The 27,505-nt window shown below is 36.5% G+C and overlaps 1 protein-coding gene across 2 annotated transcripts in view; it reads left to right on the top strand.

The window, feature by feature from the left end:
• SGCZ (sarcoglycan zeta) overlaps window positions 1–27,505 on the top strand; it is a 207,917-nt gene that overhangs the window by 154,790 nt on the left and 25,622 nt on the right. The window contains exon 4 of one of the 2 annotated variants that reach the window (XM_005149070.3): window positions 7,703–7,825. The exons of the other annotated variant lie outside the window; for it this stretch is intronic. Coding sequence (XP_005149127.2) covers window positions 7,703–7,825 — 123 coding nt within the window. The remainder of the gene's footprint in view (window positions 1–7,702; window positions 7,826–27,505) is intronic. 2 annotated transcript variants of the gene reach the window in all.

Here is a 27,505-nt window from a genome sequence, read left to right as displayed (position 1 = left end):
TTTGTGCAGGAAACAGTGTTGATAACAGGGATGTTCCAGTATCTGAAGGGGGCCTATAAGGATGCTGGGGAGGGACTCTTCATTAGGTAGTATAGTGACAGGACAGAGGGTAATGGGTTTAAACTTAGGGGAACTTGGAGTTAGATATAAGGAAAAAGTTCTTTACTGTTGTCTTGGGTTCAGCAGTAGCAGTCATTTTTCTCTGTCTTAGTAACTGGTGTAGTGCTGTGCTTTTGAATTTCAGCCTGGGAACAACACTGATAACACCAGTGTTTTTAGTTGTTGCTAAGTAAAGTTTACTCTGACCAAGGACTTTGTGAGTCTCATGGTCTGCCAGGGAGGAGAAGCCAGGAGGAAGAAGAGACAGGACACCTGACCCAAACTAACCAAAGGGGTATTTCATAGCACAGCACGTCATGCCCAGAATGTAAACTGGGTGCAGTTACCCAGAGGCATATGAGATCACTGCTCGGGTTGGGCTGGGTGTCATTTGGCAGGTGGTCGGTGATTATATTCTCTCCCCTTGTTATTTCTCTTATCATTATTATTATTGGTGGTAGCAGCAATGATTTGTGTTATACCTTAGTTACTGGACTGTTCTTATTTTAACCCGTGGAAGTCACATATTTCGATTCTCCTCCTCATCCCTCCGGGAGCAGGGGGAGGAAAAGGGGTGGAGTGAGTGGGTGGCAGTGTCATTCTGGGTTACCAGCTGGGCTTAAACCATGACAACTGTGAGTGTGATGAGGCACTGGAATGGGTTGCCCAAAGATGTGCATGCACCATCTCTAGCAGCGTCAAGGCCAGGTTGGATGGTGTCTTGGGTGACATGGTTTAGTGTGTGGTGTCCCTGCCCATGGCAGGGGGGCTGGAACTTGGATGATCTTGCAGTCCTTTCCAACCCTAACTATTCTATGCTACTATGATTCTATGTCCTAGTTACTGCTGAGCAATGCTTACACAGAGTCAAGACCTTTTCTGCTCCTCAAACTCCTCTCCCCCCCCCAGCAAGTAGGCTGGGGGTACACAAGAAGCTGGGAGGGGACTCAGCTGGGACAGCTGAGCCCAGGTGACAAAAGGGATATTACATGCCATATGTCATCATGTTCAGCAAATAAAACTGCAGGAAGAAGAAGGAAGGGAGGACATTCAGAGTGATGGCATTTGTCTTTCCAAGTAACTGTTATGTGTGAAGTAGCCCTGCTTTCCTGGAGATGGCTGAACATTGCCTGCAGTGGGAAGCAGTGAATTAATTTCTTGGTTTGTTCTGCTTGTGTATGTAGCTTTTGCTTAGCCTGGTGAACTGTCTATCTCAACCCATGAGTTTTCTCACTTTTACCTTTCTGATGCTTTCCCCATCTCACCAGGGGGAGTAAGTAAGCGGCTGTGCGGTGCTTATTTGCCAGCTGGGGTTAAAACAAGACAGAAAGCTCTATTATCCTAAATCATCACAAGTATTAAAAAGCAGTTATTGAAACATGGGCTGTCACTAGAAGTGATATATAATGAATAAGAATGTGACAGATCTTTTTTCTCTTTGATTTCTCTCACATTTTCTGTTAATCCATTTTCTTTACCAAACTAACAACTTTTATGCATGTAAATTAACAGCATCACAGTACTTATAAGGCCACTTTCTTTTAGGTAGCTAAGCAATCATCAACTCTTAAAAAAAGTTGAATCTAATTAGTATTATTTGTTAGTGTCCCTTGATTTCCTGACCAATAACTATGCTTGCAGAACAAGGATAGGTCCAACCTTCCATCAGCTTTGCTTTCCTGTCCCTGCAGGATGCTGTTATCAGGCAGGCAGTGGACTCTGGTGGACTCCTTGCTCTGCAACCCAGAACTGTTAAAAAACAAATCTCCTGGGCCATGACAATAAATACTGATTATATTCTTTTTTGCTTGTTTCTGGGTTACTTGTTTATTTTTTCTGTTTGTTTTTTTTTTATTGTTTGCTTGTTTGTTTTTTGTTTGGGTTTTTTTTATTCTTATCATCAGAGTGGAGTATTTTTGATTTCAAAGAATCACAGAATGCTTTGGGTTGGAAGGGACTTCTAAATGTCATGCAGTCAAACACCACATGCTGTTGAGTGAGAACATCTTCAACTAGACAAGGTTGCTCAGAGACTAGTCCACCCTGGCCTTGATTGTTTCTGGGAATGGGGTATCTATCACCTTTCTATGCAAGCTGTTCCACTGCCCCACCACCCTCACACTGAAGAACTCTTTCCTAATAGCTAATCTAAACCTGTCTTCTTTTAGTTTCAAACCATTACCCATCATCCCACCACAAAAGGCCCTACTAAAAAGATTGTCGCTTTTTTCATGTTCTTGTTACCTCACTGCATAAATGAGCAGAGTATTTTTACAAACAGCTCTCCAGAGAGTACTTAGAATCATAGAATAGCTAGGGTTGGAAAGGACGTTAAGATCATCAAATTCCAATCCCCTGCCATGGGCAGAGACACCTCACACTAAACCATATCACCTAACGCTCTGTCAAACCTGGCCTTGAACACTGACAGGGATGGAGCATTCACAGCCTCCTTGGGCAACCCATTCCAGTACCTCACCACCCTAACAGTAAAGAATTTCTTCTTATATCCAATTTAAACCTCCCCTGTTTAAGTTTTAATCCATTACCCCTTGTCCTATCACTGTAGTCCCTAATAACTAGTCCCTCCCCAGCATCCCTGTAGGCCCCCTTCAGATACTGGAAGGCTGCTATGAGGTCTCCATGCAGCCTTCTCTTCTCCAGGCTGAACAGCTCCAACTTTCTCAGCCTGCCTTCATATGGGAGGTGCTCCAGTCCCCTGATCATCCTCATGGCCCTCCTCTGGACTTGTTCCAACAGTTCCATGTCCTTTTTATGTTGAGGACACCAGAACTGCACACAATACTCCAAGTGAGGTCTCATGAGAGCAGAGTAGAGGAGGAGGATCTCCTCCTTTGACCTGCTGGTCACTCTCCTTTTGATGCAGCCCAGAATACGGTTGGCTTTCTGGGCTGTGAGTGCACACTGCTGGCTCATGTTCATTATCTCATTGACCAACACCCCAAAGTCCTTCTCCACTCTGCTCTGAATCTCTTCTCTGCCCAACCTGTATCTGTGCCTGGGATTGATCCGACCCAGGTGTAGGACGTTGCACTTGTCATGGTTAAACTTCATGAGGTTGGCATCAGCCGACCTCACAAGCATGTCAAGGTCCCTCTGGATGGCATTCCTTCCCTCCAGCGTATCAAACAAACCACACAGTTTGGTGTCATCAGCAAACTGGCTGAGGGTGCACTCAATCCCACTGTCCATGCCACCAGCAATGATGTTGAGCAAGACCTGTCCCAACACCAGTCCCTGAGGGACACCACTTGTTACTGATCTCTAGGCGGACATTCAGCCATTGACCACAACTCTTTGTGTGCAGCCATCCAGACAGTTCTTTATCCACCGAATGGTCCACCTATCAAACTGATGTCTTTCCAATTTAGAGACAAGGATGTCATGTGGGAGAGTGTCGAATGCTTTGCACAAGTCCAGGTAGATGAAATCTACTGCTCTTCCCTTGTCCATCAGTTCTGTAGACCCATCATGGAATGCCACCAAATTGGTCAGGCAGCATTTGTCCTTAGTGAAGCCATGCTGGCTGTCACCAAGCACCTTGTTGTTTTTCATGTGCCTTAGCATGCCTTTCAGGAGAATCTGTTCCAAGATTTTGCCAAGCAGAGGTGAGACTGACTGGTCTGTAATTCCCTGGATCACCTATTTTCCCCTTCTTGAAAATGGGGGTTATATTTCCCTTTTTCCAGTCATTTGGAACTTCATCTGACTGCCATGATTTTTCAAATACAATGGCCAGTGACTTAGCAACTTAATTTGCCAGCTCCTTCAGGACCCATGGATGGATTTCATCAGGTCCCGTGGACTTGTGCACATTCTGGTTCTTAAGATGGTCTTGAACCAGATCCTTTCCTACAGTGGGCCTAAGTTCTTCATTCTCACAGTCCCTGCGTCTGCCTTCCAAGACTTGGGTGACATGGTCATAGCCTTTGCCAGTGAAGACTGAGGCAGAGCAGTCATTCAGATCCTCAGCCTTCTCCAAATCCTGTGTAGCCCAGTTCTCCTGATAGCTTCTGGAGAAGGGCCCACATTGTCCCTAATCTGTCTTTTTTTTGCAATATACCTATAGAATCCCTTCCTTTCGCATCCCTAGCCAAGTTTAATTCTAACTGGACCTTAGCTTTCCTAACCTGGTCCCTAGCTTCCCTTACTGACTAGCTTCTGCTTACTTCACATTAAGTGGAATGTGCTTAGTCTACCTGTGTTTATTACCTGTTACCATAGAAATATCCTGACTGACCTTTATCTAGATATTATAGGAGGCATTTTCAGCTTTTTGTCCTCAGATTGTTTCACCCCAAAATTGCCTAATATGCTTTCTGACTGTTGAAATGATACTCAAGGGCTCTCCTTCCTCCTCCTTGCTGCAGTTTCCCTCCAAAGAAAATGCAATCACTCAGGCAGAGTGCCTGGTGGCACACCAGTTCAGGTGATGGCTCACCAGTCTGGCACATGCAGGAGACCAGATACTGAGCACCATGAATGCACTTACCAGTAGGAAGTCCTTTTATTTTAAGGACTTGTTGTACCCTTATGTCTTTTTCAATGTCTTTTCCTTCTGCAAAATGGGGGAGATAAGCATATGATGCTTTGTACATAGTGGTGTTTAAAGACTTTAAAGCATGTGACCTTCATGATTATAGTGATAGTCTTATCAAGTACTGTATTTGATATTATGTTCCAGTATGCAATAGTTTCACGTAGAAGGTTATGGTAGTTGTAAAGCAATCTGAAATTAGGAACTTTATTGTTTTGAAATACAATTAATATTTGTTAACTGAAATTTATTTTCTTAACAGAATTCCTGCCTACATTTTCTAATAATTAAAAATACAAGTCTTCTGAGATTTGCCTTAGAAAAGAATGAAATTCACAAAATGATTGAAAACTAGACTAGTACAGAAAAATAAATACACAAATGGAGAAGGGCTTTGAGTTTTTGAAAGCAAACTTCTGACTAAACCAGGAAAAATTTTTCCTTCCAATTTTTCCTCAAAGGTATAGATTTTAAGTCAATTTTAATATTACTTTAATACATTTTGCATTCAATTAACGCCCTTTAATTGTTTGCCTTTTAAATATCTCAAAATGAAGTAGAATTAAAAAAAAAAAAAAAAGATAAATTTACCTTCTAATTTTCTCGTGTTTCTGCCACTGGAAAGATATACAACAACTTTTTCAACTCACCAGAGGGTTTCAACTCACTGGGTTTCAAAAAATTAAGTTTTCATATAAAAAATAAATACATATTTAAAAGCTTTTAAATAAGATATCTTTACATGTGTCAGTGCAACAAAACAGAGTATCCTTCACAATTTTATTGCTAGCATGCATCACTAGCTAAATGCTAACATCTTAAACAAAAAATTCTGGTGTGCCTGGAGGCAACAGTATGAGGAACGTAACTGCTGACCTATGGAAAATGTTTAGAGGATAATGGATTCATTCAATAAGACAGCTATGTGTGAATATATATTGTGTTTACATTTCTCCTGATGGACAATTAGACTGTGTTTTATTAATGAGCATCCTCGAATGTGTGTGAGGTGTAGCATTTAGCCTGTGGCTAACATTAGGTTGTCTGAAATATGTCCCTGTCTGTCATTACAGAAATTTAGTATTTTTCAAAACAAGGATACCCATATGACTACCCCATTTAAAATACAATTCAGTTGTACAAAGAGAAGGAGAAAATACCATTTTAGACTTTTACAACAGAATAAACTTTTCTAACTTCAAGGAAATTTGGCATTGCAAATGTTTTTAGTATTCCCTTTCATTTTCTCCTTACATCCATGAATTATAAAGAATTTTAATGGTAGAAATATAAGTTCATTTGTAAGTAAGAGGAACTGTTGTTTTGATTTTATAGGTGATTTGGTAAATATAAATTGCTATGGCAATAACTCATCCAAAATTAGTTATCACAGCTTTTATTATTATATATTTTGATAATGTGCATTTGCATATTAAGCTAAAAACTTCCACATTATGGAAGCAAGTGTTTTTTACAAACCTACAAGCCAAATTGATAAGCTGAAATAAAAGACGGGGATTTCTTAATCCATAATGCTTTCCCCATAATTTTTACCCATATAGAATTATGGGTCATTCCATGTGTACATTACAAATGCAATTAGGGATCAATGATTATAGAAAATTGTAACATAATTATTCCATTAAGTCCTGCAATTTGCCTTACAGCTGGTTGTGCTATATGCAGTTTATTGCTTTTCAACACGATTTTCAGAATTAAGGTTTTGTTGTCGCTTAATAAAATAAAATATAAAATAAAATAAAAATTTTCAAAACCAGCAGGAAGAAACACTGAAGAGTAAGGATAAGACCAGTAAATTGAAAGGCATAGTAAATTTGACAGAGTTTTGGTATCTACAGACTTCTTTTATTGTACTATTGGATGCAATTCCATACATTTGTTTAATTTCAAGATTACTTTAGAGTTTTGGAGCTTTCAAACAATTTTCATAGAATATGAAATAAACTGTGATATGTCAGTTCATCTTTTTTGTTTTATTTTTTGTTTATGTTTTCTTATTCTGTTGTTCATGTTTGCAGTAGAACTGACTGAAAAAATACAGTTTTCTGGTGTGCTGATTTGCTGGTAATTATGGAATAGGGTATGTTATCTTTTTTTACTGTTGGCAAAAACCCTGCAGTTTAAGCTGAATAGCCATTTCAAGATCTCAGAATTTAAGTACATTTGAAGTTCTTGTGCTGTTTTCCATGTGTCATGGGTTCAACAGTAGCAATCATTTTTTCTCCTTCTTGGTAGCTGGTGCAGTGCTGTGTTTTGACTTTCGGGCTGAGAACAGTTGCTGATAGCAAATATGTTTTGAGTTACTGCTCGGGTGTTTGGTTTGTTCAAGGCCTTTTTCTTCTGAGCTCATGCTCTTCCAGGGAGGAGGGGAGGCCGGGAGGAAGGAGAGACAGGACACCTGATCCAGGCTAGCCAAAGAGGTATTCCATACCATAGCACGCCATACCCAGGATGTAACCGGGAGAGACCCGGAAGGGCTGGAGCTCTGGGGGGATGGAGGAGGTATCGGTTGGTATCAATCGGTGCTCGGTCGGGCAGGGTGGGGTGAGTTATGGGTCGGTGGCTGATGAGATGTTGTATTGTCTTCACTTGTTATTGGCTTTATCATCATTATTTGTAGTAGTAATGGCAGTAGTGATTCGTGTTGTGCCTTAGCTATTAAACCGTTCTTATCTTAATCCGTGGGGGCTACATTATTTGGATTCTCCTTCCTAACTCTCCGGGAGTTGGGGGAGTGAAGGGGGGGAGTGAATGAACGAGTTGTTTGTGGACTTGATTTAAACAACGACACCATGCAACACTGAAATAGATGTTTTTGAGTTTAAATTCTATCCTGATATGCAATAGTGAAATAGTTTCTCTGTAAATTAATTTAACAATATTTTATGATACAAATTACCAGGCCACAGAAAGCCCAGTATTTTATAAAAGCTTCATGTGTTCAATATGTTTTGGATATTCTATATATGCTGATGATATTCTTACAACATATTGCAGATGAAATATTCACTTCCTTGATTTCAGGAGCTGATGCTGTGGAGGCCCAGAGTAAGAGATTTGAAGTGAGGGCAACCGAAAGTGGAAAAGTATTGTTTTCTGCAGATGAAGATGAGATTGTTATTGGTGCTGACAGACTGAAAGTAACAGGTATGATAATAATAAATTTTCTAAGTGAATGCAAACCTTTTCTTTCTTTTTTTTTTCTTCTCTAATATCCTCAGTAATAATTAATCTTATCAGTCTTCTTAAAGATTTTCATCCACTGGAGAGGAAGTCTTATCATCAGTGACTTCTTGACCAACCAAAAGATACTGCATACTCCAAAAATCAGCTTCTCTAAAGGCAGACTTAAATTCAAACTCTGCAGGGCCAGCAATGGTACAAATCACCCTTATCACACTGCTTTGGCTTTTATATGTTAGCGTTAAGCATTGTTTTGTGATACCTATACCATTTGTTTAGGTCATGCCCCTTCACAATGATAAAGGGGGTCATATACTAAGAATTTTTTTTCTGTAAACATAATATCAAGTCTGTCTTCCATGTGAATTAAGGTTATGTACTCTACTTTAGAAGATCATCTGAACAGTAAGTAGAACAAAATAGAAAAAATTACTGCATTTTATTTTAAATGTTAAATGTATATTAGTAACTCATTTTATATTAGAAGTGTGTTAGCTTATAAAAAAAGAATTGGTTATCTAATTCTGTTTTAGATAAATGCTTGAAATTTAACTGATTAAAAAAGGCCCACCTGAACTTAGGTTGGATTTGGGCTATCTATTTATAATCTAGAATAAGATAGAAAACTTGAATTGCTTCATCAGTAAGCGTTGTTTAGCTTAGGTCAATCTATATCTGGGGATGTCTCTGTACTGAGTTTGAAATCAGTCTATTAGTTTGAAATTTCAATTATATAGAAAATATAAGGTGGTTCTGGTTTGTGATGGTTATGATATTGCCCCTTTGTGGTCTATAAAAATAAGAAATGAATTATTAGCAACTTTAAGCCACTTTAAAAAAAAGAAGGTACTCCTACTTTTATGTAGAACCAGATATAACATGTAATGCCAGATACAGCATTAAAATATATCTGGGAAGTCCAGAGTCAAGATATGACTGAAATTTCTTCATAAACTTCAAGACTGATGCTTGACAGTATATATGGTATAATTTTTCTTCCGATTTCATTCCTATCTGACATTTGTCTTCTCTAGCTGAGCAATGCTTTATTACTGCTAAACCAAAAGAAAATGTAGTTGAGTGATGTTGCAGTATCCAGTATAATACACTGAATTGTGCTGCGTTACCAAATTTGGGGTTAGGAGAGGGAAACATCAGTGTTTGTTGAGTCAGCAGGAATGCCTCAGAGACAGTAGTTGTACAAGAATTTTACATAAGGAAGAAGTTCTTACTGTGAGGGTGGTGAGGCACTGGAACAGGTTGTCCAGAGAAGTGATAAATACTTCACCCCTGTCAGTGTTCAGGGCCAGGTTGGACAGAGCTTTGGATGGCATCATCTAGAGTGAGCCGTCCCTACCTGTGGCAGGGGGGTTGGAACTAGATTATCTTAAAGTCTTTTCCATCCCTAACCACTCTATGATTCTATGATTACATATGAAAACCTGCTAAGGTTCAAACTTGGTCAGAATATTAAATACTGAGGTCAGAATATTAAATAAGGTAATCTTAAAAATACAATTGACATAGGAAATTTCAAAGTATTTATCATAAGTTAAAAATTAAACCATCTTATAAATGGCATTGAGAAATACATCTGCTGTTAAGAAATGTAATCATAAGTTGTAGGTGTCATGGTAATTTTTTTTTTTTGGGCTTCAGAAGTGAAGCATTGTTCAACCATCTTTAACTTCAGAGTTGTGTGAGTTCCCACAGCACTTGTTGATATCAGTGATACAGAAAGCAGCACAACAGTGAAATTTTTTTTTTTTTTAGTGATGCTTAGCATGGGATATGAGATTGCTCCTTGTGAAAAGAACATGATTTTCTCCTGAGTTCTAGAAATAAACCTGGCTGTATGTGCATTTATATTAAGCTTTCACATGCAAATTAAATGAAAAACAGAAAACAAACAAACAAAAAGGATTAAAAAATGAAAAAGAAAAAAGTTCTGAATTGAAGGAGTTACTGTATACCTGTTGAGTCCTACTAGAGAATTTCACTACTAGAATTGTTTGGACAAGTAATTTATTTTCCTTCTATGGCTAAAATGAAAAAAAAGAGTGAGGCTTGAATTTTCAAATAAATTCTTTCATTGAACTAGAAAAATTCTTTTATAGAGTAAAATAATAAAAACATTGACTTGAATTGCTTGCACAAACACACTCAAAAGAAAGATATAAGCAGCATTTAAATATTGAAAAGAAACTGCCTATTGTAGGATTTGTCAGGATCTAAGTGTTGTCATTTAGGTCATGAAGTTAAATACAAAGTATGTGCTATTAAACAGCTTAGAATTTCAGGCAGTTTCTTTAGAAAAACATGTCAAGGTGTTTTGAAGTTGTAATTTGAAAGAGTAATTTACTTTCAAAAATCACTTGAAAGTTATTGTTTTCTTTTATGTTTATTCAAAAGTAATTTAATGAAGTTTGGATCATTCTTTCTGATTTCTGGATAATCATCTTGTCTCAAAATCAGATTTCATTACTAACTTCTTATAAGGTTAGAAAATGCTAGTTTTAATTTTATGCTTTAAATCCCTGAGGCCCGTTTTAGGTTAACCATTCCATCATCTTGCCATAGAGTTGAAATTTTACCCTACAGAAGAAGGGAAGATATTATATTTCTAAATGAGTATTTTTGAAGGGTTTAGAGAAAATAACCTCATATCCCAATTTCTATAACCCTAAAAGGCTTTTTACAGTTTGAGTACTAATCTGCAGCCAAATAATAAAGCCATAATGAGATGTCTATTCTTTACTTTTGGCTTCAGTCTAAAGCTAAGATTATTTAACACAGAATTCCTAATGAAGACTAAAAATTATATGATCCATGCAATCTCAATAAAGTTGTTTTGTTTTGGGGTTTTTTACATCTCATAGGGGTTAAACAAAAGAAAACCATATAATTCTATCTTCATGGAAAAATAAAATAACAAAATCTTTTTCATACAGTAGCTCTGAATTCTGTCCAAAGGTTGTTTGATACCTTTAAATTCTTCAGCAAAAACATGTCCCTGTGAGTTGCCCAGTCAGATTGTATTACTGAATATGATATGATATGAGTGATGAAACCTGGCAAGACATTATAATGTCAAACATCAACCAGAATTATTTTTTTAGTGTATTTTTCTCAAGCCTGTGTTTTGATAATGTTGGTGACTTAGGCTCACGTAGGGAAGGAGTTGCGGAAGAAAAAACAAAAAATTAATATTATTTGAAGGTGAAATTCCCACATGCAGTTATTGAAGTGTGGTATTGCAATGAAAACCTGATTTTGTTGTCTTGATTAGCTGTGACTACTGTCACTTTGGAAACACTTCACTGTGAATGGGTCCAATAAATGATTCATTTTGGTAATTAATTTTCTAAAGCATGCCCACTGTATGAGCATTTATAAACCACTGTGGCAGTGTGGGATTTATGTGGTCTATGATTTTTTCCTGAATTCAGAATGCTTTTGTAATGCACAGCTTTAACAAGCAATCTATCATAAGGCAGTGTAAGAAATACTTAATAAAAACTTGAAAGATTAGGTAGGTTTACAGCTTCTCATTGACTATTTTTGCATCATGGAATTGCAATTGTAATAAGGCTTGCACGTGTTTGCTTGTAGTAGAAACAAAAAGAAGACACATGAAAACTTTGCAGACCTGAATGACTTCCTATGAGTCTTGCTTGTCAAATAGAAAAGTTGTGCAGAAAGATGGAAGTCAGCGAAGGACAGAAGATAGCATACTTCAGTTTTAATGGAAACTTTCTCTGATTAATTGCAGGACATGTTTAGGTTGTATCTACTTTGACACCGGAACAGTGTTAAGGAAAAATCAGTAAAGGGCTGCAAATATCTTTTTCATTACACTAAAGTATATGCTTATAGAGGGTTCAGCATGGCTTTGATCAAAGCCATTAACTACACTAGATGAAATATGAGAGCCTTGATGTATCAAAGAAACTTAAGAAGATACCTACATGCTTATATTCTAATAATAGTCTAATATCCAGAATTAATATGCAGAGGAGTGCATCAGTATCACAGTTTTGATTTTAAGATTATGCTGTAGGACTGTGAGTCTGCAGGTAATTGAAATATAGAAAGGTCTTCCAGAGTTGTTAAAAGGAAATGATAAAGTAGAAATATAGCTTATAGTTATAAAAAGGAAATATGACAGAAATATGAGGAAATATCTATGAATTGCAAATTAGGTAGGAAAAGTAGAAATAAAATATTTGTAACAAGCACTGAAACGTAGAAAAATATATGATTATTTGATGTATGTTATTACAGCAGGCATATATGTAGTGCCTTTAGAGACTGAATAGGAATTTCAATATGAATGGGAAAGAAGGTCTTGGATTTGCCACATTCAGTTGGTGAGTTGTCATTTAGGACAGATGGAGTTTGGAGAGTGAAGTGGCACAAGATGAAAGGAAGCAATCACTTTAAGCTGGTTTATGCAGCCAAATTATATGACCACAGTAAAACTGCTGTATTTGAAGTTCTAGTAAAAAGTTAAACCTTTAAGTAGATATGCCAGACTCCGAGTACCCTGAACACTGAGTATTCTTTTATCATCTGTCAGTAACAAATATGTTACAAACATAGAATTTCTGTGTTTCCTCAGAAATGACTACATTAATATTTACCCCAAAATGTTCTGGATTAATAAAGTTTCTGATAAGTTTATTTAGATCTCAGGGAAGCACTTAATGTCCAGACTGATCTGTATGAGAGCTCTGGTTGAAAGATAATGTTATTGCAGGAGTCTAACCACTTGGCAACAGAGCAACCTGTCAGAGCATTTTGCTGGAGGTACTGCTATAGAGCTGATTACAAGCACATATATGTGAACTCCCAGCTGCTTATGAACTCAAAGTCTTATTGACAGGGTAAAACCACTGAGACTAAATAAATACATTTCTTATTCAGGACATTGCATAAATAGATTTATATCTTCTAGTTAAGGGTAGAATGCATACAGCCAGCTCAGATTGCAAACAGTGTGTACTTACATCAGCCTACAGGTGACTGTGTAGATTTTGGAGAATTACATTGACCTAAGGATAATAACTGTTTACAGAAGAAAGATACTGATTTTTTGGCACTTGAACAAAAGCATGCCAAGGAACAGAATGGTTGGTCTCAGGAATGTATGTAAAGAGAAGGAAGCTTGATAAAATAAGTTTTCCTGAAAAAGGAGTAGACCCAAAAGCAGACAAGTGTACAAGCAGTTCTGCCAGACCAGGAAAATATGCTCAATGTCATTCCACAGAAAAAATACTCAACAAGGTTGTTTCTATAGACAAAGACACAAAAGGAGCCAGCATCTCATCAGTCAGGAGAAAGGAAAAGGAAGGAAAAAAACCCAACAAACCCCAAACCAAAAATAATATTTTTTGATGGTTCGATAAGGAAAATCATCCTCTATGAAAGTCAACCTTTCTATGATCCATGCTTTCTGAATGCCTCTCCTTCCATATTTAACTTTCCCCCCCCCTTTTTTCATAAAATAAATTATAAGAGTAGACATTTTAATCCTTTTCTTCTGGGATGTAATCTGTTTTATTCCATTAAATAGGACTTATGTTTTTGAGCTGATCCTGTACTTGTCTGAGCTGTTACTTTGCAGAACACAGCAGCTTTCCAAAGTTATGGAAGAGACTGTTTACTCTGTTCTGGTGCAAGGCAGTATTGATCCAGAGACTGATTCTAACTTCCAGACTCAATCTGCTTTTCAGGTTAAAACATTGATTAAATTACTGGATATTTGTGACCAATGTAAGAATTAACATTTTTAGGAAAATCTGCCAATATCTGCATCATATTCCACATTCTTGGTTGAAGGACTGCATAGAGTCCAGAGATGCAGTTTGAAACAGTTGAAGTGTCTGGATTGGAGGATACTGGGCAAATCTACATGGCCTATGTAAAGGTAAAAGCCCAGTGGAAAATTGCCCCACGATTGGTAAGCTGAGATAACTTAAATCAAACCAGCTAGTTTAGAAAACAGACACTAAGCAGGATACAGGAACTAGGTATGAACTGTGTTCAGATTTTGTAACAAATTTCGAACTCTTAAAACCTGAACTAAGCCTGACACTTACATGCCCTCAGGCACTGGTAGTTTTGAGAATGCTCATTTAAATCACACCAGTCAGACCCATCTCTATTTTTAAGGTATAGCTACCCACAGGAGGGAAAGGTGAGTCATAAAGGAGTTCCAGCATTCCCATTTTCTCTTTTTTGCCTTAAAGTACTTGCTTGTGATTTATTTCTGCCTGGAAACAAAATTCTATTGTTGGAGATAAGGGCCAAGCTGTAAGGCACTATAGGATTTTGCTTCCATGAAAAGAGCATTTGGCTCCAAATACTTGTCCTATAATGACAATACTATAGGCCAAAAATATCATGTTTTGTCCAGGAATAGAATTCTCATTAGATGCTAGATGATGAGATTGTTTGGATTTTACTTTGTAAAGACCTCAGAATAGGAGGAATGTTATAAAATTTTTAGGAAATATTGCAGGCATTCGACTTTAAAAAAAAAAAAGTACTTCTTACTATTTGCCATATAATAGATGTCAGACCTGCACCTTGTTTCCTCTTGATCCTGTGTGAAACCACTACAAAGAGGCTTTTTAATTTTTATCCCATCTTACAGCAAATTTTTTACCCTAACCAACTTTCAGTACAATCTAACTTATTTAGTAGCCATAAACTGTGTGGTGAGGTTAGACAAGAATATGTCATGACATACATCATATTTCATAACTTCTGTGAACCAACAGCAAGATCCTGACTCTAAATTTAGGCAGAAAGTACCAGAAAGAATAGATACAGAAGTCCTCACAGGGATGAGCTGGTTTAGTCCATGGCAGTCACAGTTCAAAACAAATCTTTACTCAGAGGAAAAGTTAGCAGATTTCTACCAGTAGCATTTTGGACTTCACTGTTATCTGTAAAGCTAGTTATAAAGCAAGTATGCAGCTAAAGCTGTGAAAAACATAGATTCAAATAATTTTTACTCTGCAATACCTCTTCAAGCTTATTCATAGCATACTCCTATAAGCTAGGAGTAATTTCACCCACAGGAAGCAACTCCAGGAAAAAGATTGTATCACCCACAAAAACATGTCATGCAGTCTTCAGCCCCCATTGCATATTTAAATTCATATCCTCATTGTGGCTAATGGTGAGTTCAGATTTCAGAATGTCTGACAGCATTACATTCAACACACCAAGATCTAGAGCCATTATTTTGGCTCTAGAAAAATATTATCAATGTATATAGGCCTTTTTGTTTGAACTAAAAGTATATTCTGGTGTCCTCAACATAAAGAGGACATGGAACTGTTGGAACAAGTCCAGAGGAGGGCCATGAGGATGATCAGGGGACTGGAGCACCTCCTGTATGAAGACAGGCTGAGAAAGTTGGGGCTGTTCAGCCTGGAGAAGAGAAGGCTGCATGGAGACCTCATAGCAGCCTTCCAGTATCTGAAGGGGGCCTACAGGGATGGTGGTGAGGACTATTCATTAGGGACTGTAGTGGTAGGACAAGGGGTAATGGGTTAAAACTTAAACAGCAGTGGTTTAGACTGGATATAAGGAAGAAATTCTTTACTGCTAGGGTGGTGAGGTGCTGGAATGGGTTGCCCAGGGAGGTTGTGAATGCTCCATCCCTGGCAGTGTTCAAGGCCAGGTTGGATGAAGCCTTGGGTGATATGGTTAGTGTGAGGTGTCCCTGCCCATGGCAGGGGGGTTGGAACTAGATGATCTTAAGGTCCTTTCCAACCCTAACTATTCTATGATTCTATATAACCATGTGGTTTTGCTAAAGTTTCAGAAAGAGCAGAAGTGAGTTTGTGTGTTTGAAAGTTAAGTGTGGATAAATGGATTAGAATTTAGAATGGGTAGTGTAAATTCCAGAAAAAAGAGTGGCAAAAATCAATATATATTTTGTAAAATTAACTAAATTATATATGGTAACAATCATCTAATAAAAAGGGAATGAAGAGAGAAACTTCAATATCCAGGCAGAAATGCATGCAGCTGAAGAATGTGTAATTGCTCTGAGATTCAAAATGGAAATGGATTTATACTTCATTGGTGCTAATAAAAGGGAACAGAACCTGTGTGGTGATGTTGACCACCAAACCAAGACAACTATACAGATTAAGCTTTTTAAAAACAAAAACGATCATCTAATGCATAGGTCCTGGTGTCAGCATTTTAGAATACCTCTTATTTCTTTTAACTAGGGAGACTGACAGGGATGGGAAAATAGGTCAAGATGCAGGCTGCACAACAGATTTATAGATTATATGAATGACACAGTATTGGAAAAGTCACATTAAGGGGTGTTGCTGATCAGCGAGGAGGAGCTTGAGAGTGGGAAGGTGAAGGGGGTCTGAGAGAGAGCTACCACCATGTAATGAGAACCTACTGTGTTTGAAAGTTACCAGAGAAGACAGCAGCAAACCAAAATCAAATGGACTTCAGAGATCCATTTTAAAAACTCAGAGAATTCATAAGAGTCACAGAAGCCCTCAGAAAAAGAGTAAGGAATGATTTTGGATCACAAGCTGAATAACATTATGTGATGGAAGAAAGTCAAACAGGAAGTTAGAATCTGTAAACAGGAGTAAAGCCTACAGATCTTCTGGTCTAACAGCTCTCCAAAGTGCTTACTGCAGATTAGTGTACCATTGTTCAATAAAGAACTGGATAGAATGAAGAGCCATGAGATTGATTAGTTGTGCAGAAGCATGATCTCTCCAGGAAAAGAGAAAAAGATGATGCTGTTTAGCTTGAAATAAAAATATCAAAGGGGATATGATATCAGTCTTGAGGCCTGTTGAAAAAATAAGGGATGCTCTCTATCTGTTTGGAAAAAATCAAAACCAAAGCCAAGACTTTAATGCAAAGTACAGTGAAAAACTAAAACAGTTTGGCTGCAGAGAATGTAGAATTTCCTTAATTTTCTTTACAGAACAAGTTATACCAGCATCTGTTGAAGATAAATTGGTTGACCTTGATTTGTGTTTTGATCACAGGAATGAGTCTTACAGGAGATCGAATGTTTTCATCTCTAGTCACAAGCCAGCTAATGTAAATTCAATAAAATTTGTTGTTTCTAACCATAACAGTAATGTTCTATTCACTGCAGCTGTCTCTGCTCTAGGTAGGCACACATTTAATAAGTTCTTGCTTGTTTAAAAGAAGCCTTCTCTATATTCATTGTATTTTAAATGTCATGTGCAGCTTTATTATTCACATTGAATTGTTTATTTTTAAAAACTGTTTTAAATGTTTTGTATTATTTATTATTATATTTTAATACGTTATGACTAATATCCTGGGCTTTTTTTTAGCTTTTATTTATCAGAACAATGAGTCACTAAAGGAACCCTACCTGGCACTTGAATTTAGATCAGAAAGTATAAAAAGTTCCTTTCTATCAAAATAAGAATACATTTGTGGTAGAATCATTTTACATTTATCAACCTTATGTGCACAATATTTATTAAGACCTCATAGAAAGTATGAAATTTGTATATTATATGAGGTTTTGACTTAGCAAGACTAGATTTATTTCTAGTAGTTTTACTTGTATACTTTAAGAAGTTTGGGGGGTTTTTTTAGCTATAATATGGTATTTAATAAGAAAAAAGAGGCAGGTAGCATGACCAAAACCATGATATCAATACATTAGCACTTCTTACTAACCACTCAGGACACCTATCAATTAAAACACTCATTTTCACTTTTGCAGTAAAGTGTTTCTGTTCAAGCCAAGTGTAAACTACTTTTTTTTTTTCTCTTTTACAAAGTAAACCAATAACAAATAATTTTATTCCTGTCTGAAGATTTTCCTTTTCTTTAGCAGAAACCACTAGAAGTGTCTCTGTAAATCCTGAGCAAGTCATAGCACAATGGGACATTATAAAAGAGGTGGAATATACTTTTGCTATAGAAGGAATGTGTTCTGGTTTAACGAAAACCAGGACAAAAGGTTTCTGAGTTCCAGCCTCAGAACTTCTAGAGCCACTGAACCAGCACCTAGTTTCTTGGCTTTCTCTACTGCCTTTCAGGATATGCTTTCAGAGACAGGCACGTATGCCTAATACCTTTGCTCTGGCTTGTCCTGGGGAAGTCCTTCAGAGTTCTTATTCCTTTCATACAGCTGTTGACCAATAATGGGTTGACCATTTCTGTCAACCAATGACTGGTCAACAGCTTTATTTCTTTACTCTGTGAATGTATATATGTATATATATTTTTTTTTCCTGGCAAACCTGTTATTAAGATGAGCACAACTTTGTTGAATAGAGCAGAACTTCATTGTGTACTCCTAGTCAAAATTTTTCCATCTACCAGCTAAACCATTTTTCCAAGCAGCCACTTCTCCAGGGGGAAGCTTCCTTTGTCTGAGATCTCATGATCAGACAAGAATCTCATGTAAATCTATATAAGATGTTGTATTTGGATACAGAACAGGTTTTCCCCTTACTTGAAATCTAACTAAACACAACCTAGCATCAGTGGTCTTGGAACTGCTGATTGCATTGGTATAGACCGTAAATTCTGACTGAATTTACTGTGAGTCTCAGCACCTATGTGCTTATTCCTGGCTTAGAAACATAACCTCCATATAACTTCTCCTACTTTTGTCCTCTGTTGTAAGCTATCCCTGAAGCTTTTCAAACGGGCGTCCCAGATCAGAGCTAGCATCCTTCCTGGGAAATCTCTCTCAATTCCTCCAAACCTCAGCTAGTCTCTTTTTTTTAAGGAATTAATGCCTTTCTTCCTCTTACCTCTTTGTTAAACTTTAGTTCCTAAATTTGAAATTGTCATCATCATAGAATGGTCTGGTTTGGAAGGGACCTTCAAGATCATCTAGTTCCATCTTGCCACCATGTGCAGGGACACCTACCACTAGACCAGGTGGCTCAAAGCCCTGTCCAACCTGGCCTTGAACACTTCCAGGGCTGTGGTATCTACAACTTCCCCGTGCAACTTGTTCCAGTGTCTCACACCCTCATAGCAAGGAATTCCCACTGAAGTGTATATTCCTACCATAAATGTTACTGTTTTGTTATATGAAGGACACTTGTATTGGTTACATCAATATTAGTATCAGTAAAGTGTATGGTAGGTTGTGTTTAGCTGTCACTACTTAGAAAGCATTAGGATTCATTTTTATGGTAGCTATTCTTTAGTAAATACCATGATTTTCATTGAGGCTGTTAGCAGGTTTATAAACCATATCAAGCATACTTTGTGAGCATGCTTAGAAAAAGACTGTGATAGCATAGATCTAAGCACACAATCATGCACACACAAATGCTTTTCAGTTCTTCCAGGCAGACTTATGGCTTTACAAATGCCAAACTGTTGTTCAGCTCAAGTGGAGTCCTTGTCCTTAAGTCATCATCACTCTAAACCAATTTGATACATAAGGTATGATAGAAGTGACAGCAAGTTCTATAGGTTACACCCCTTACAGTGTAACTAGGAATGGTGCTTTTTCATGTCTTTTTTCTGCATCACTTTCTGCAAAGCAAGTATATTGTGGTGGTCAGAGGTCTAGGCACAGCAGTATGTAAAGCTTTTAAGTACCTGGCTATCACGCTCAGACACAAAATGTATCCAAGATCAACAAAGCAAAATACTGGCAGTAGCTGAATTCTAGGTTCAATTGAAAAATTCCTTCCCCGATTCACAGTCAAAAGCATGAGGTAGGATTAGTAGTTACATCTGAAAGTCTTTTCTCATTAAACGTCAAAGGGGGATACCTTTTTTAAAAAATACTTCTTTTCATACCAAGCAAACCAGTTGTATTAGTTTTGCTGGTTTTATCTTGGCAGCATTACTAAATGATGGACTGCTTTTTTAATCTGTTTCTATACTCAGTCTGGAGTAGAGAAAACGCAATAGATAAAGCATATTGTGCAGAAAGAGTATCAACAAGTTTGTTTCATGTTTTAGCTGTCAGGACTTTTCAGGCTTTTCATAGTTACAGTTTCTTTTTTTTTTTCTTTTTTTTTCTGGCATACTTTGCCTTGTCTCCCTGATTTAGATTTAGGATGAAAGCAGAAGACCAATTAGAGTTTCTGAATTTGAATTCTTCATGAAAATACTTTATTTTTCCTTCATGACAGCAAAACTAACAGTAACTCAAAACTGTTTCATGTTGACAAAGTATTAATGTGGAATATTAGTACAGATATTAAAAGGAACTTCTAATGCAAAGGGGCAAAGGGAGTATCTTGATGAAAAAAACAGACTATATTACTTACAGTGATGTCTGGAGGCCGGAGGGAGACAAAAGGACAAGGAAGGTTGAATTTAAAAGAAATAAATTCCTTTAGATGGTTTAAGAATATAAGAATAGATGGGTCTTAGTGAAAGCTGAAAGGCTGGATTGGTAAATATCACAACAGTTTGTCAACTGTACAATACAGAGAAATACCTCTTATAGTTGATCTGAAGAAAAAGGAGAATAACTAAGTTTTTCCTTTTCATTTCTTAACCTCTCTAAAACTTGTAAGGTCTTTTGTTGACAACTGGACATAGGAAATATATTCTTCCTGTACATAAAACTGAAAAATGGTAGAGCAAAATAATTAATTTCTTGATGATGGTCAAATTGTACCACATTCTGTTCCTTAGACGGGACAATCCTAATGCCTGGTGTTTAGTATTTTGTCTTGAAAGCGCCTGAACATAACGTAGTGTAAGAGGATGTGAGCAACCAGTTTCTTTGGCAACTGACTACACAGAAGTTTCATGCAAAAGTAAAGCCTGCTTTACTAATTTTAACCAGATATGCCTTGGTATGTAGCAAAGCAATGAAAAGTGTTTAAACCTTAAAAGCCTTAGGGTGAATGTATGATAGGTTATTGCATCAGTGGCAAGAGTGTGATTTTTGAGTCTCTCCTGACTCACAAACAGTAAAAAAGCAAAGACCAGACTAGTGTTAGGCCACAAGACTCACAGCAGAGCTGGCTGTTACGGGATTTACCAGGTAATTTGAATTGTGCTTGTAATCTCAGTTCTGGTACAGCTCCTCGGTGACATAGAAGGGAGTATTGAGATGGCATTGATAAATTGCCCTGTGACCAGCTCAGTCCCATCTTGAAAATGGAGTGGTAGATCTAGCAGTAAATTATTGCCATAAACCCTCTTCCCACAACCTTTGCAAGGTACGTGGCAACTCTCTTGCGGTTCTTGCCTACAAAAATAGCCAAGGTCTTTGGCAAAAGATGAGTATTTCAGCCCACTGTAGCATCTTGCAGTATGCTTTTGTATCTTGTCCTTTCTTGCAGAAAATATGCTGCCTTTCCTGATTAATATTGATCACATGTAGGCACGTGTTTGCTAACATAACCATTGGTGGTTTACAGTCATTACGGTTAGCTGATTTCCAATACACCTCATTCCATTTTGTTGCTAATTTAAAAGGCTGGCTTCACTGCTATACTGACTTGAAGGTAAGACTATTAAGTGATAAAATTACTGTTGAACATTCACTCTCTCACAGCTGCAGAATTTCCATTTAAAACTATGGTAAAGACTTATCTAAGTTAAGTCATTAGCCCTTTTCCATTGCAGTAATGCCAGGTTTGAATGTGTTGTATTCTTCTGGGTAATTTACTTCTAGAGAAAAAACCAAAACGTTAATAAAGGGTGGGAATAAAAAGACAATCATAATAGGTTATAATCAAGATAACTAGTGGTAATATAAAATAGAAACCTTTTAATAGCCTTGTGAGGAACTGATATTATAGCTTCATTTTATTTCTCATATCTGAAAAAAAAAAGACTTTCAATAATTGGAGGTACTAACATTTTTGTCTAATAGGCACCAAAATGCATTATATCAACATATCTCTGTTTCAGCACTGTAGAAATACATGTGTATTTTTTTCTCACATTTAATTTTTTTATTAATTCAGAAGTATTTGAAGGCATTTCCACAATGACTTTTTAAATGCATACTATATACTTGCATATGATAGACTTTTTACATGTGTATTGGTGCCCTCTACAGGGCGCACAAATGCACTTACCTAAATACTAATTTATAATTTATGAATGGTGTGTTAATTCCTATACATTAAATTGCTGTAGTAGAGCTATTTCAAAAATCTGAATAATAGACCTGCTGCTTTCTGGCTTCCTTTTGCATGAACAAATCAATTTATGAAACTGTAGGAATACAGCAGTAGTTATCACATAATTGTAACAGTTTTTCAGTGTGCTGCAGTAGTGGCAAAGAACGTAAACGCACATTTACGTATGGCATAAAGAACTGGCCGCTAAAGCCTATATATGGCACTCTATTAATCAATTTTAATGCAGAGGGTAGCTCAGAGGAGTTCTGATATAGTTGAAATTATATTTTCAAACATGCTTTCCTAAATTATATAAAATTTAGATATGTCAGCTTCTGAATTACACAATCACAGAATCCCAAGGGTTGGAAGGGACCTCGAAAGATCATCTAGTCCAACCCCCCTGCAAGAGCAGGGTAACCTAGAGTACATCACACAGGAACTTGTCCAGGCAGGCCTTGAATATCTCTGGTGTAGGAGACTCCACAACCTTGAAGGCAAAAACCTTCAAGATACTTGGGTTGTGTGCATTGTTGCTCTACTTTCAGTTCAATATCAGTAGTTCACTAACTTCTAAAGATGCCAATTTCTCTTTTTTTAGTTATAAAGTGAAATAATCTATACTCCTAATTTAGGCAATTAGTGAGATTTTTAAATGTAATGAAGAAACTCATGATAAATTCCTCTGAGCTTTTGACTTCTCAAAATCAAACTATTCATGGAATATCTTAACTGAAGGGCAAATATCCTTTTACAAAAATCTGGTGATTAATTCTTTTGGACTTTTTGAAGAACATTGGATGGACATTCCTGGCTAGGTTTTGTAGGTAGACAGCAGTGTTACAGAGTTTTCAGAAGGCTTCATAATGGGAAATTAACACTGGTTGTTTGTGAAACTAGTTGAGAAACAGTTTTCTCATTCTCACTTTTCAGGTTATCCCCCCTCCCTCCTCCAGATTCTGTTTTTCCATAGTATTCTGTACACATACATGACACTCTGTTTTAGTAAGAATCAAGATAAAATTATAAGATAATTTAATTAGCCTTTGTTTTATACTCAGGATATCCAAGTTCATATCCCATTCTTTTACATCCCAGGTGAGTTCCCTGGTTATGAAGTTATTGACTGTTGTTTGATAGTGTTCTCATTCATTGATTCATTCATTTTTTATCAAGGAAACAGATCCTATTTTGTAACTGATTAATTATTCATTAGAGCATAAGTCTGAGAAGTGTTATCTTCTGCAACAGGGTGAAAATACAGTATTTTTGATCTATTAAGTATAACAATAAGCCAAGTAAAATCTATTTTTTAACAAGTCTGGAAGGACAATTTTTGTTCCACTATTGTAAACCCAAAATCATTTACACCTTTTTAAGAAAAATGCGAATCCAGACTGTATCTAGGAAAAGAAGATGATTTAGGAGGTTTAGGAATTACTTACTGTGAAATCTAAATGTAAGCTTTAAACCTATTCATATATATGCCACTGTTGTGACTTTTCAAGGAGACTGTGTCAATTCTAGCAGAAAATTGTTGTGGTTATAATTTTTATTGTTGTGTGTCTTCATCTGTCATACATCATTTGGGGATAAAAGTAAAAGGTGCTATGAAACCAATTATTTTTAAAACTTGTTATTTGTAAATCTCTTACATATTTTACACTTTCCTTCATATTTTGAAAAAAAAACTAAATTTCTTGTGACTCTCAGCAGTTTCATGCAAACATATTGACATTTTTAATCCGAAATATAGCATTTAAAAGAGCTATTTTCAATTACTAATTAACTTCATCCAATTTTTCCTTTTTTTTTTCTTCAAATAGATTAACTTTTTCAGCAGAATAAACCAAGTGGCAAAAGTAGATTTTGCTTGTGAACCTTCAAACCGTGGATAAGCAACTGAAAGCATAGGCATACTCCAGTTTCATTATCATTGCAAGGCAAAAGGTTTCTTCACTGCCCACCATTGGGAAGTAATGTTTCAAATGTTTGTACTCAATAGAAGTTAGTATGATATTTAAGAAGATAAATACTAAATGTTGCGATTTTGCAAGTATTTCCTGGAGCTGAGATTTGCTTTGATCAAAATTTATCACACCAAGGAAACTTAATTTTTAGTTATTGGGGAACGCATTCTAAATTGAAGGTTTATTAAGTCTTGCTTTAGTTAAGATTGCCTTATGGAAGTTATGTATCAAACATTAGTCATAGAATCATAGAATAGTTAGGGTTGGAAAGGATCTTAAATCATCTAGTTCCAACCCCTGTGTGGTGGGCAGGGACACCACACACTAAACCATGTCACCCAAGACTACATCCAGCCTGGTCTTGAACACTGCCAGGGATGGAAAACTCACAGCTTCCCTGGGCAGCTCTGGGTAGCAAATCTAAATCATTCATTTTAGAATTTACTTTTTGATAACAGCTTGCCTCTGAAGATTTCTATGCTCGTGATTTACTTTACAAGTGAACAGCTGCTCTTCTACGTTGGAGGTATTCAAGGCCTGCCTGGACAAGTTCCTGTGTGATGTACTCTAGGTTACCCTGCTCTTGCAGGGGGCTTGGACTAGATGATCTTTCGAAGTCCCAACCCTTGGGATTCTGTGATTGTGTGATTGTGTGATTCTGCATCTAGTCAGGCCATAATACAGCTTCCTCTGCTGTCCCTTCAGTGGGGCTGGAACTAGCTGATCTTAAGGTCCTTTCCAACTCTAAGTATTCTATGATTCCTACCTGTACTTCCAATACGGCCACATCTGTGTCATACCTGAAACCTTGGTTATTTAACATTGGTGAGTTTTTTGCTGCTGAGGGATTCCACAAGGCTGAAATCCCAGCAGTCATGCCAATCATGGCAAAATCCAGTTCCATAGCAAAAATTTATGCTTTTTTTGTAATAGAAGCGCCTTCCTAAATTACACTTCAAGCCATTTTTTTAAATTGAAAGTCTTGAGCTGCACAATGAACATGTGGTCCAGAAGCTGCATTCTGACTCCTTTGGGTTTCTGATCAGCCCAACATAAATTATAATAATGGCTTTTACAAAAGTGGCACCAAGCATTTTCTGTGGCCTTTTTATGGTTGTTAATCTTCGTAACTGAATATTTCTCTCTTTATTCAGTCTGGTAGTGATCAGCTCTTCCAAGGTCTTAGTGTTGAATAACAGCTATCTAATCTCACAAAGGCACTTTTAAATTTTATCTGTGTACACATGGTAAAAGAATTAAAAACTTTTTTTTTCTTATTGCAATTACACTTTTAGAACATAAAGTCTATGTTTTCAAGGTCTCTTCAATGGTAAAACAATCTTGATTAATTACTCACATTTCTCTGTAAAGTCTGTGGATGCTTTAACTTGATAATGGGGTTGAAACAAGTAGAACCGTAGAATCATAGAATACTTAGAATAGAATAAATACAATTACAACCTTCAAAAATTATATTTACAAAAATATTTTACAAACTCTTCCTTAACTCTCAAACTCACTTGACAAATCGGTGTTACAGCCTAATACTTGCATAATCTTAGCACTTCATATTGTTAGTTGACATTTTTGGAAAATCTAGAGAAAGATGAGGGCAGTAAATTTCAACTGTGCCTGTGATGCCACAATGTCATATAATTTGTACATGTCAAAATCCTACACAATTCTGCTGTCAGTACATTTAAGGTGATTTGCTTACCAAAAAGATGTTAAGGAGTGGGATAATGCTAATGTTTGGGTTATTTTTAACAGTAAAATAATATATTACTTGGTTTTGATTCTTGGCTCATCAACTCCTCAGCTGGCATTCTTTTCACCTGGAAGGTACCGTTGTTGTTATGTGAGCTAATTTATAAATTACAAAATTATCATTTGCTGGTTAAATAAATGACAAAATTTCCTTAGTATGAGCATACATAAGCAAATATAATCTGACACCAAACACTGGCATTGTACTTCCATCATTTTCCAAAGGCTGAATTTCAAGAACCTGTAAAATGAGCAGAAATCAGTAGTTTACACTGGTCTCTCTGAATTCTGGATATTCAATTTCAGGAGAAAGTGTGACTATTTTTGCTTGAGCAAAAGGGTCACTTTGATTTGCTCTGTATCAAAAAAATAGTGTTTTTATAGGTCTGGTTTTTCTGGTGTTTATAAATCTGTTAGGCATAAAGAGGTTTCTTTATAAATACAGAATTGGGCTTCTGGTCTTTTTTCCTGGCTTATACTATTTGTTGAGTTTTCTCTAGCAACCTCTGTAGTGACTGTATTCTTTGACCAGAAGTTTGCCTTCACAGATGCTTCTTTCTTACTGAAGTCTTTACTTAACTCATTCTCTTCCACTGGAAACTGGAGGTGGGAGTAATTTTATTCAGTTACACTTACAGTTTTGATTTTACATCCTTTGCACATCCTCGGTGCCCTTGCTATTTTATTTCCTCTGAAAGGTTCACTTTTTATAGCTATCCATTCTAACTCATGTTCCTTTGAATTCAGTTCCCTAACTACTTCCTTTTGAGCTGTACTTGAAAGGACTTGAAGGTTCAAGTAGTTTCTTTTTATTACTTTTTCCTGTGCATTCATCTCTCCCTAGAATTTCACTCATCTCAAAGTAGGTCTTGGTTATGATTCTGTAAGTAAGGGAATACAGTTAATAATAATTCCTTGTCTTATTTCTATAAAAAAATTGTTTCAACATTGTAAAACATTAAATAACTGAACTATATTTCTTTCATTAAAAAACCATGCTAATCACTTTGAATATTGTTCTGTTTATTAGTCATAAAAAGGTATGATTGTAGCACAATTTCCTAAGCATTATTGAACTATGTGATCTAACTTCCCATCCAAACACTACATATTTGCACATAGTAAATTAAAAAAATAAAGAAAATCTTCCTGTAGCTTTTCTTTCCTTTTATATTTTTAACTAATATTCATCCATGTCTTCTATTTGTTGTAGAATTCCTTTCCATTTTTCATAATCTTGCTGTTTAACTCTGGAAAAACATCAGTAAATTCTGGATGGCTCTTATTTTTCACCTTTCTTACTGAAATCAATATAAGTGCCTGCTTTTCTTCTAGTATAAAAGAATTTGCAAATATTTTTGAGTTAATGATAAAATATTTTTTGAGGATAAAGCATTTACTGTGAGAACTGTTACACTTTTACTTTTAAGGCCGTACAAGAAGAAGAAGAAAAAAAAAATTGTGGTATTATATCTTCAAATAGCCAAAGGAACACACTGGTTTGTTTTGAGTTTTAATTGTATTTTATTTAATTATACTGGTTTATCCTTAATTCTGCCTGCCTGGATTTTCAGTCTGGTTGAACAAATTTTGTCTTCATTTTGAAATTTCTGTTTTGTTAGGTAAGAAATGCTTTCTCATCTTTTAAAAAAACTGCTGTTGAAAATGAGGAAATACCAGTTCTGGCTTAGAAAAGCTGTCATTTATCTTCTGTTATCAGTCTTTGCCTCATATTATCTTTGACACTTCTGATGCATTTAGTGTCTGACCTGTATGACAATGATGTTTTATAC

The sequence above is a fragment of the Melopsittacus undulatus genome, chromosome 7 (genome assembly GCF_012275295.1).
Source record: "Melopsittacus undulatus isolate bMelUnd1 chromosome 7, bMelUnd1.mat.Z, whole genome shotgun sequence".
Classification (NCBI taxonomy): domain Eukaryota; kingdom Metazoa; phylum Chordata; class Aves; order Psittaciformes; family Psittaculidae; genus Melopsittacus; species Melopsittacus undulatus.
This window is presented reverse-complemented; position numbering and strand designations above follow the sequence as displayed.